General features: G+C 35.0%; 1 protein-coding gene across 8 annotated transcripts in view; it reads right to left on the reverse strand.

Moving 5' to 3' along the window:
• The window catches only part of DOCK9 (dedicator of cytokinesis 9), a 111,824-nt gene that overhangs the window by 72,825 nt on the left and 26,510 nt on the right, over nucleotides 1-12,489 (reverse strand). For all 8 annotated transcript variants that reach the window (XM_059835941.1, XM_059835943.1, XM_059835944.1 and 5 more), the window contains exons 4-8: nucleotides 11,605-11,687; nucleotides 10,419-10,488; nucleotides 6,297-6,392; nucleotides 5,513-5,647; nucleotides 980-1,154 (exon numbers count right to left, since the gene is read on the reverse strand). In XM_059835941.1, the coding sequence (XP_059691924.1) occupies nucleotides 980-1,154; nucleotides 5,513-5,647; nucleotides 6,297-6,392; nucleotides 10,419-10,488; nucleotides 11,605-11,687 (559 nt within the window). The remainder of the gene's footprint in view (nucleotides 1-979; nucleotides 1,155-5,512; nucleotides 5,648-6,296; nucleotides 6,393-10,418; nucleotides 10,489-11,604; nucleotides 11,688-12,489) is intronic.

Here is a 12,489-nt window from a genome sequence, read left to right on the forward strand (position 1 = left end):
GTAACTTGCTTTCAAAACAAGTTCCCTCTGTTCATTAGGTTCCCAGCTCTACTCTCCAGCAGTTACTGGATTTACAAAGCAACCATTCAGTTAGCTATAAGCATCTTAGAGTTCTAAGGTCAATTGGGGACCACTGACCAAAACGTCGTTACAGAGCTACAGGCTTCTCTTTTTCCAATTCACTTTTGTTGCACACATCATGTTAAATTCCAGCAATCTTCACCAGAGATATCCAATTTTAAACTCTAATAATCCTTTTGGTATATTGTGCTATTTATAAGCAGAACAACCTTCTGTAACCTCTTCCAGGTTCTTCTGGATATGCATACACTTGGTCTCATACCAGTTGCCTTCCCCATCCATTCTCAAGAGGAAAAATGCACAAGAGGACATCTAGACTATCCTTTTGTCACAAAACTATCAACTATACCTACATCACATTTCTTACAGATATCTGCCTTATCTATTCTTAAAGGGCTCAAACAGAAAAGATTTTACACCCAAGCAATCTATTTCAGCACTTTAGGGAAATATTTGTGGTCAGGGGAGTTACATCTAAATTTGTAGTCCCTCACTGGAACCGCAATTTCTTATTCTTCTACCTACAGTGACCACAGAACAAATTATTCCATTTTCAGCAGCATTTTACACATTTCAAAACAAGTCTCTAAGTTTTCTCTTTTCCTTAAACTGCCTCGGTCCTGAATTTTCATTGTGGGTTCTATTTTTCTAGACTTCTGATCAGGCTCATTATGCTCTTCTGGACTTAGCTCAGTTGGAAGGAATACACAACAACAGTGCTATTTTAATGCCAGAAGGTCAAAACTCTCATCAGTTCAACCAGACAGTGAAAAGGACTATAATTTTTATGACCAAAGAAAACAAAAGAAATTTAGCCACAATAAAGCCTTTCTTTCCAAATGCATGTGTGCAGATGTTATCATCTAACTGTATTAGCATTGCTAGAAACTCTGCTTACCTTCGTGGGACTCTCCATTTCTTTTTTCTTGCATTGCAGCCTCAAAGTTAAGCTGCAGGATTTTGTTCAGAGTGTTTATCCATTCTTCCATTTCAAGTTCACTATCTGCAGCTAAAAGGTAACTACTCTTGTCTTGCATCTTGAGCTCAAATGCAAAACGTCTGACTTTATTGTTCTATAAGAAAATAGAAGAACTTTATAATATTTTTACATACTGTCTACTCACAATCAAAAGAAGTTACACATATTTCAGATCTTTTAACAAAAATACATAGTTTGATATTTTGAACAAGTGCATTATAATGACACTTTTTTCCTCTCTGACATTTAACCTTTTGAAGTTATCTGTATCACTGCAACAAGTGGAAGTATGAAAGATAACAGCCTATTTCTCAGTTTCCCCTCATCATTCTGCTTGTAATCATTTAAAAAAAAAAAAATCCAATTTCCAAATATCAAGTCTTCATGTACTCAGGTCATCTAGTAATGAAGCTAACTAAGATCTACTGATAAAAAAAAGCATGAAACTCTATTAATATTTGAGTGAGAATCATTTGCACATTAGGATTCTATACCAGAGGTTAAATCATAACCAACCTCAACCCTAAATGCCCCGACACTGCTAGTCTTTTAAATACAAATGAAGATGGGAATCAATTCCTCCTTTGTTCCTCAACCATTATTGTCATCCTTTTTTACACAATTTAAATCAAGGCATCAAACACTACCTAGCTTGACTCATGTTCCTGGGAATGAATTCACAAGTCTGATGATAACATAGACTTTTCATTTAAATTTAATTTTAAAAACTGGTAATTCATTAGATAAACTTTAAAATAAATAAGACAAACTTAATGGTTAGGAGTTTTTGTTTGTTTAAGTTAAATTAAATGCCAAATTACATTTTAGTTTCACTATACCTTAGATTTTTTCAATTAACAGACAAACTAGTGGTTGGCAAAACAGTCAGCTTTCTACCAAAGATGAGTTTCTGCTAAGGAGGATACAAACAAATGTGTGCACTGCAGATCTAAGGCAGTCTTACCAACTAAAATCAGTACTGAAGTAAATGAAAAATCTTAAGAACACTAACCTTTAACTTTCACAGTATAAAACCTTGACATAGGTGGTACATATCACACATCTCGGTTTTCACAAATCACTGAATTAGAGCAACCATGCCTATGTGAGTGTATATATATACACTGTTTATACTATGTGACTGCACTTCTCTGTGACGCAGAGAAGTCTCAATATACTTCAGCATTAAAACAAAACAAAAACCCCAACAAAACAAACCAAACAAAAAAAACCCCAAACAGTATTTTGGGAATTCCCAACTTTTCATTTAATGTTTTTAAGTTGTGTGTGTGTGTGTGTGTGTGTGTGTAAAAAAAAAACCAAACACCTAAACAAAAACCAAACAAAAATAAAAATCCCAGAAAACCCCTTTTGCACATATTCAGCATTCCTTTTATACAAGTACTGATGAAGGAGCATATTCTCCTCTCGTCTGCTTTATCTTTAATGTCTGGAAGTGAAGTCAGCATTTTGCCCTTTTGTGCATATACTGCCTTTGAAGAACAAGTAAGCATATGTACTAAATGAACTCAAAACAGAAATGAGAAGTGTTATACAAATGCAATAGGAACTAATCCCCCCTCACCAAAAAGACTTACTCTGAAACAAGTAGTTTGATTCTGAGAACAAAAGCTTGTAAGCATGTCTACCTAAGAAGACTACTGCAAAGTACAGTGGCTGGGGTCCTTACAATTTTTTATATTATTTTCCTCTTCCATTAAATGGAAATGCAATTTCTACTGCGTAGAGACCACTTTTTTCCCATACAAATTTCTAGATGCTGATACAACACTAATAATAAGTAACAGTAAAATGATTAATAAAGTAAGATCAGCCAAAGAGGATACAGTACATAATATGAAATAATAGAATCACACATCTTAAATAGGGCCATTATGTATAATATTTTATAGTTCAAAATCTCATTTACTTGCCCCTCACCAACAGTTCAAGTGAAGAAAATAGCTATTTCCAAACTCCTTTATTCTAGCCATTGAATGACTTCTTGGCTTCATAGAAGGGAGCATTAACTGCTTTCAGTTTTGCACCTGATGTCGATCCATAACTAGTCTCAAATTTCTACATGCAGTTCTGAACATCCAGATGCCAAGATGAATGCTATTGGTACTGTAGAATACAGCATTCAAGACACAAGCCAACTATAAACTTTAAGCATCCAAAGTACAGTTTTACTTAAAGACTACTGTATCAGCCCAAAACCTTACTTGCAGTAAAACAAAGGAATAGTAATTAAAAAAACCAATCAAACAAACAAAAAAAACTTCTGACAAAGTCTGAGGAGATGTCAGGTTACTTGAATTGAACTGATGGAACTGAAAATATGGAACAGTACTTCATAAAAAGATGATTTAGAACAAAAGGGGATTTTCAGGATTAAAAAGAAACCCCAAAAACATAGAAACACAGAATGGTTAGAGGTTCGAAGGGGCCTCTGGGCATCACCTGGTCCAACCTCCCTGCTCAAGCTGGGCCACCTAGAGCCAGTTGCCCAGGACCATGTCCAGGCAGATTTTGAGTATCTCCAAGGACGGAGACTCCACAACCTCTGTGGGCAACTTGGGTGCTTCATTACCCTCACAGTGAAAAAGTGTTTTCCAATGTTCAGAGAGAACCTCCTGTGTTTGAGGTTGTGACCATTGCCTCTGGTCCTGTCACTAGGCACCACTGAGCAGAGCCTGGCTCCACCCTCTTTGCATTCTCCGTTCAGGTATTTACAAACATTGATGAGATCCCCCTGAGCCTCCTCTTCTCCAGGCTGAGCAGTCCCAGCTCTCTCAGCCTCTCCTCATAGGAGAGATGCTCCATCCTTTCATCATCTTCATAGCCCTTCACTGGAATCTCTCTAGTATGTCCATGTCTCTTTTTTACTGGGGAGCCCAGTATAGGGCACAGCACTCCAGGTATGGCCTCACCAGTGCTATTTAGCTGTTCAGAAGTGAAGGATCACCTCCCTTGACCTGCTGGCAACAATCCTTCTAATGCAGCCCAAGATACTATTAGCCTTCTTTGCTGCAAGGGCACATTGCTGGCTCATGTTCAACTTGGTGTCCACCAGGACCCCCAGGTCCTTTTCTGCCAACTGGGTGGCCTGTCCAGCATGTACTGGTGCCTGGGGTTGTTCTCCCCAGCTGCAGGACTTAGCACTGCCTTTTGCTGCAGTGCCTTTCTTTCATTTGTAACAACTTAATATCTCAACGTTTTCTGATGACGTAAACTAGTATTGTAGTGCCCACAATAGTCTGTATCAGAGCCACAGGCTGAGAACCAGAAACAAGCCATCACGTAAGTGGGAAACAAGAGGCCAGAAACAGCCCAAAAGATGGAAAATTTATATTATCAGAGAGACGATCGCCAAAGCAGAGGAAGCTGAGGAGCAGAAGGAAAGATACAGTTTAAGTGCAAAACAAATACTATAACTGTATTTAGGAACCACTTTGTTTGTTGGTTTGTTTGTTTTAAAAACACAAATCAAATTCATTTCAGTGGAGTTGGCCAGAATTCCATCCCTAAGGCAAAACAATTTGTGTAAATCAAATTGCAATAATTGCAATTAATTGCAATTTAATCATATTGCATACAACTTGCAATATGATTAAATTTACTACAGTTATAAGAATTTCCATGCAAAAGTATCTATTAAAAGTGTATCCAAAAACATTATTACAATATTTGGAAAAAAATAATCCTCTGTAAAGCTGTTGTATCTCTCTGCATAAATCTTCAAACAACTTTATACTAAAAAAAAATTATTTCAGAAATATATTTTTATTAAACTTTGCCTATTTCTATCCAAGTTAACAAAACCCTAAAACCCAAGAGTTTTTTCCAGGTATGCTGTGCCTAACAAAACAGTTACATGTTGTACTGTAAATACATAATAGAATCACAAGAAAAAAAAAAAAGAATCTTTTCTTTGGCACTTGCTACTGTCAGCAAAGCCCTTAGCTTTTTAAAATAAAGAAAAGCACATGGAAGTAACATTATAAAAGTCAAATGAAAGCATCTGGAAGGGTGACTGAATTTAATACAATTCCCACAACAAAAATCCCACACAAGAAGTTATGCAAAACATTTTACAGCTCATGTAAGCACAAAATGCAACTGAAATGAATTTTAGTTTTATGCTGTCATTACTTTGCCATGATTTAAGGTTGGGCTTTTTGCATGCTTGCCTTAAAATTTGTTTTATATTTTTGATAAATACTTGACATCAACTAGTAATTTATGTTCTTTTCAGAAAGATTTTTAAAATTCAGCCTCCTGCCCTTTAAGATCTTGTTCACTGTTTCTGCAAGATGCAGCATATCTAATTGTTCCTCTGTATAATAGGTACTTATCTACATCTGACAAAAGTTATCTCTATTTTTAAAAAAATCTATTTGCTATCAAATACAGAATTAACTGAAGAACAGGCAGAAGAATGATAATTACCTGAACCACTCCCATGCATGAATCTAGAAATATTGATCCTTTAGGTTCTTTTGATATTTTTTCATCTTTGTAGAAATTGAGATTATAGGATCCATCACCAAGTTGGATTAAGTGGAAAAATCTTCTTTTAAATGACTAGTGAGAAGAAAGGAGGAAAGAAAAAGAATTACAACACCAGTATTAATCAGCTTCATATTACAAAACTCGTGCATGCTATTTATACAGTAGGTTATAGAAAAAAGCTTTCATTTACATATAACCTAATCAGTATACCCGGAAAACAAAACAGCAACCTTTAATTTAAACAAAAAAAAAAACTAACTTAAAAACCTGCAGCAAGATTGTAACATATTATTTGAAAGTATTTTTGATCCATTGACAGGTATTTAAAACTGACTCTACAATATTATACATAGTAGATATTTATTGTGATAACTGTAAAAATAACAAGTTTGTTTCTCTATAAAGAGGCAATACAAATAAGAACTCATATTACATAGTCCTTTTCTACTAATAACACACCAAGGTTCAGTTAAGAAAATTATTTAAAACACTGGAATTCTGCCACATACTGGATTTTTAATGCATTTTTTCTGATTTAAGTAGAGTAAAAGGAAAGTAAGATTTCACAGCTGTAAATGACATACAAGCTTCCCTCTTTCATCCCACACTATTATTTTTTGTTTTAGAAGTAAACCACATAGAAATTGAATTCTCAAAGGCACAGTGGTATTTTAGTATTGGTGTTCAGTTTTTACCATGTGTAAGACATTCTTAAACTTACTCTCATTGTCACACTGATTGCACTGTTCATGTTGCCTTTGTACAGCCATCCTTGTTTTGTTATTCCACCCTTCTGAGACCCAAGAGATGCTGCATCCTGGACATGAAGAAAGGGGGATGGGAAAACAAAAAGAAGTAAAGTTTTGCATGACAGTCTGAAACTGTTCTATTTATCAAAAATTTCAGAAGTCATTTTTAAAAGATGGAACAGTTATGCTTATGATGTAATGATAATAACGTACTATGAGACCCTGCTGGAATTCTGTAGCTTTCCAATTCCAATTATTTTATTTAAATAATCTCACCTAACTTTTTATATGTAACCTGGCCACTTATACAGGCTTTCTCTATAGCCAGCAGCATGATCCAACTTCTAGATAGCTAATTATTAGTCAAGATAAATCCCACTGAAATAGGAGAAAGAGGGAAAACTCAAAACATTTACTTACATTTACTTTGTAAGCTTTTTCATATATTCTAATCTTCCAGTGCAAGAATTTTTACCAATTTCCATCACCAAAAAGAACAATGTAAACTTACACTTATCAAAAACTTCAATTGAGATTTCTTACACCATTTTGCTTTATATGTATTACTGTGAAGACATTACTTACTTAAGAATTTACAGAGAACTAAGTCTTGAATTCTTGAATTGGATCTGCCCTTTTACAGATCAGAATCAAAGCTTTCTAGAAAGAACAAGACCAAACCTGGCAGTAATGGCAAGTTCACAAACAGCAGATCCAATGCATGCATCACACATCACACCCACTGCCTGTATACCACTTCCATCTGCTAGTTGATGGAACTTCATCAGTACATCAAAACCCATAGGATGTTAACAACTACCAAAAAGCAGCACTCTACTATCAAAACCAATTACAATGACAGATCTACAGTTGCCACACAATAAATATTAAATCACCAATTCAAGTAATCTTTTAGAGCAGTACCAAGCTGACTTTACCATGGTTTCCAGTTGACATAACCCATTTTGACACAACAAAAACACTAATGAATTAGATGTGTAAGAAGATTTTCAGCCATCTAGAGGAGAAATATTCCTGATAATTTATTATCCAAACATTCAAAATTAGCTTCGTATCCAGTTGAAAACCAACCCACAAAACTTCCTCAAGTGCCTCAACTACTTTTTCTAATTCCTTTTCTCAGCTATTAAGAGAACGTACAATAAAAAATGATTACATATGGGGGACAGAGTCATTAGCTCAACAACTGAACCTTAAAACCAAATTTTGGAATAATATTAATTAGTTTCTGGACCTAAATCAAGGAATATTCTGTAAAAGTTACTAGTTAATTTATTACAGCTTATTTAGTCTGTCTAGCTTGCATATTCATATGCATATGCACATGCGAACTTCAAAAAACTGCAAAAGAAGGCAAAAGATGCATCAATCCATTCCTTCAAAAATTCTAGTCAGCTTGATACTATGGAAGTTAGGCCCAGTAACGATGATATGGTCACCAATTATCAGAGCATCTGATATAATGCCCCAGAAGCATAGACCAGAAATACTCCGTAAATTTTCATATGCCCCAGTGATTCTCACTGTCCAAGCAATACAGTCTACTTGTTTCCCATTTTCAAGTCATTAGTGCCCACCCCTGTTCTATTACCTAGATAACCATTTTTCTTGTACAACAATCAATATACAGAGACAACTTAAAACACTGGGTTTCCAACTATGATTCTCCACCTTCGCTGGTGGGAGTTATCCCCAAAGAAAGGATGGTTTAAAACCACCTTTGCAAGTGTAAGATGATGAGTAGATGACGAGTTATCATCAAAACTTGGCACAAAACAACCAATGCTTTTCTGTAATTTCACAAACCATACATAGGATCACCTGACACAACAAGAATTCATTACCTGTGTTAACAAATGCAAGATTTAGCTCTCTTAAGACTCTCTTTCCAATTCCAAGTCTCTGAGATGCACTGTTTCCCAACTCTGTTGAGCTGCATGCTGTTTTCTAACAATAAAACTGACTGTCATTTGGGCCTCTCTAGTTACACCATTTCTTTCTGTCAGACAGAATTCCTGCCTACAGAGCCAAAAAGCTGCTGAATCTTTCCAGCTGACCATCTGTTAATACAAAGGAACCCCGAACCCGGTTGTTAACACACAACTTCTACACTGAAAACATACTTCCTGTTTCCAACTGCTAAGTTAATTTCCTCACTTTTATTATTACTGCTGCACACTGTGCCTCACTTTTTTTAAATTATCTTTCCCACAAAGTCAGCTCCAAAATTTACTTCAACAGCAACTGTTTCAACAAAAACAATTCCTTATCTTGATCCCATACCCCAGGCTGATTCAAAAATTCCATTTACAAACATCAACCTGATGGCCTGATAGCCCAAATTAGTTTTGGAAAGGTAATTCTCTCCTTTTTAATGATGCAAAATTAAACTAATCTTTATCTGGTTTTCCTCCAATTTTTAATCCCTTGCAGCTTTTTGTTTTCTATCATTCTCTTCATAAATCATCTTTCTTAAAAAAACCACAAACAAAAGCGAACCAAAAAGAAGAACAAACAACCTTTAATCTAAGATTTGCATATACACTTTTTGGCATACAAAGATGTTAATGTTTGAAAGAAAAACCTCTTGCATTAATTCTTCCCTTGAGGAAAGAATTTATGGTCCCCCCACCCTATTCCCACTAAGCTCCCTTTTCTTCCTAGCATGCTTTTATCTTGTGTTTATATTTTGAGTTCCTCCACAAAGCACCGCAGACCTCTTCTCCAGTGACTGTACCTCTGAAAGAGATATTATGTTCCTGCTGCCCTAACAGGAAACTGGGCAGAAGGAAATAGAAAGTCCTCCCACTTATACTTCCTAGTAAAACACATACCACCTGATAATAGCCAAGCTATAGTTTTTCGGCGTTTAACTAACTCTAGCCATAAGTATTTTTCCTAGTAACAATCAGTCAATTATATCTCCATTTAATTTTTTTCATGTTTAACTCACTGTTTTCTAAAACACTTCTGTTGTTTGAAATATTACCACAGTAAATAACGCCAAGTCTTTTTAACTTCAGTATAATAGAAATCATAATTATTCCCATCTTACAAATAGGAGGATTTGGATACAGATGCGTGACATTATTTGTCCAAATGTCACAATGCAGATTAACAGCAGCAGCGCTGGAGAAATGGCATCCTGAGACTATCTGTTCAGGAATCTACCCTATTCAGACGCACTCCCTGAACTACTTTTTCACATTTAATCCAGGAAAACTTGTAAGAAATTAATTTTCTTTCATATGCAACCTTTCTGAATATAAGGAATTTAGAAGCAAAGTAATTGCCAAAGGGTAAAAACCACAAAAAATAATTTTATTTTAATCCTTTTCTGTGATGCAAGAGATCAAGTACTTATAAGAAAAGAACACACTGGCATTTAAACACTGTATTTTGAAACAGGGCACAGTAAAAATTAATTAAATCACACAAATAACAGAAGCAGTTACTGAAAAAAAGTCTTTGACATTTGAAACATACTTGAAAATTACTTGAGGCTATAGATCTCTGGTTTCCCTAAGCCGATGACAAAAAGAGAAAATACCTTAGAGTTTTAGACAATTTTTTTAGCTTTTATTTCCATGATGGCTCTCCAGGCCTTATCCTATAAAATTAGTCTGTCACAAATTTGAGTAACTCACACTGTATGCTATACTGTCATGCATGCTTAAGTGTGCGTACTGGCATGTTGGAACAGATTAACCTATGATTTTACTCAACTTCGTGATTAAACCGCATGAAACATTCCTCTCTATATACCTGTCTACACAGAAACAGTACAAGACAAGACAGATTTTATGAAAGCTGAAGGATTATATGTCACCAAGTATTACAACTTCAATTTCACCATCTGTCAAAACTTGTTCTAATCAAATGACAGATCTCAGGAGTACAAGGCTGTTTGAAAGTAGATAGGTAAAGTAACTACATTTGTTTCCCAGTCAGGCTGTTCAAGCTAATGTCTGTTTTCATTTACTGATATCAACACCTAACCCAACTTGTAACCTCTCCTTACCCAACGTTCTTTGCTGAAAGCAAGAGAAAGTAAGGAATTACTATTATCTCACCTCATCTTTATCTGCTTCTTCATCCACTTCATATAAATGAACCGGAAGCTTCTCCGATTTTGTCCCTTTACTATGAAAGAAAAAGCTTCTAAAATACTAGAAATCTTGTGATTAGTTACACATTTTACAGCTGCAAAAATAAAGATGTTATTTTCCTAACTGAAAAGGAAAAAGCACAAGCATAACTGAGTAAAAGCATGTATTTTTCATGAAATGTATTTCTTAGCCAGCAATTTTCCTGATTTGCATATCTGCCCACAGTCTTTCTTTTGTTCCGCTTGTCACTGTCCTTATGTGCAACTGGAGAGAACCAAATGCCTTCTCATTCACTGCAATCCTAATACCTTAGGAGCAAGATTTCATACCTGTAACCATTCGCTCCTTTTAGGACAATGCATTTATTCAAATTCCTATTGACTAGTGTGGTTTCTGTCCAGGGCAAGTAAAAACCAGGCATTGACTTTTACAAAAACTGTGAGTATAATCAGAACTTTTCACAGGGAAAGAAAGCTATTTCTTAACTGATAGATGCAGGAGAGTAGGTAGGGAAGGCATAGATCTTCCAGAGTTGTGGGATTTGGAGTATTCAGCCACTCTCAGATATTTTAAGTTAAGGGTCTAATCTCTAGACTCTCCCTACAAAGTTTTGAAGAAGTTGGAAAAGATTTCTCTAGCAGATGGTTTAGAAAGTCTGTAATAGATGTGGGTTAGGCTTTTGCTTTGATTCATCCTGTGAAAATATGCACTAGTTCAAACATTTGCTCTAATCATCTCAGTTAGGTTCTATTCTAAAGAGAGTTCCAAAAGCTGCCTTTGAAGCTACAAAAACAGGATATCACCATTTTAGTTTCATCTAAACATTAGCCGGTTTTAGTTACAATACTTACATTCACATTGTCAATGATACAATTTCTTGTTTTGACCTGCCTATTAATAAGGCAGTGTTATTACGGTATCTTTCCAACAAATGGTTTAACGAGATTTTACACCTTCAAGTTCATCAGTATAAATGCCATCCAAGAAATCCTTATCATCTCTACTGACTACTAAACACTGATATAGCGTATTTCAAGTTACGTATTACATGTATTAATACATTTCTGTAATAAATACATTTATATTAAATACAGTTAGAGTTCCTTCACAAATTCAAAGTCTTTATTACACCACTAGATAACACACTTACTTTGGAAGCTGTCGAAACTCTCCTGAGTAATCTTCATATCTATAGTTAACAACATGCCAGTCTGAATTGTAGGTTTTGATGCACTGTTTTAATGAAAACCAAATATCAATATTAATTGAAAGAGGATTAACAGCATACCCTAGACACACACACAAGAACCTCTTAAGATATGGCTGTTTATAAACTACTATGGTTACATGTTGATCTCTGAAAATGTTGTACGCTTCCTTTCTTTTGCAACAGTCTAGTGCAATACAGCTTTTTGCAACAAGTGATATGTTTCAATAGGACGTTATCACCTGTTAGACATGTATCTTATAAGACCAGAAAACGGTGAATACACTCAGCATCTGGATTAACCATCTTCAGTTGTCTGAAAAGTTAAAGCAGCATTTTGCTGCAGCTTGAAAACATGACTGAGCCTTTAGAAAACTCAGCATTAAAATACAGATGTATTATTAAAATAGAATATTCAAATTTGCATGTACAGGTATGGAGAAAGTAAAAACATATTCTCCTTAAATTTATACTTCTAGTGCAATTACATTAATATTTAAATTCAAACTACATGCTTCCAGCTGTTGAAAAGCAATTATGTCATTAAGCTCTGCACTAGATCACAGGAAATACCATTTTACTCCACCCATACTGCTACAACATAAAAGTACTGATTTATCTTGGCTTTGACCAAAGTAACATAAAACTGACAAAATCTGTTGCCAGAAACCATACGGTACAAAATTTTACATGTTACACGAATAGACTTACATGTACACAAAAACAGTGTCTAATAATCAAAAAATATTTTCTTTATATTTCAAAACACAAAGTTAATACTTGCCAAGCAATTGTTTCTGCAGAAACTCATTAAACTTCATGAATACC

This window comes from Gavia stellata, chromosome 1 (genome assembly GCF_030936135.1).
Source record: "Gavia stellata isolate bGavSte3 chromosome 1, bGavSte3.hap2, whole genome shotgun sequence".
Taxonomy (NCBI): Eukaryota; Metazoa; Chordata; class Aves; order Gaviiformes; family Gaviidae; genus Gavia; species Gavia stellata.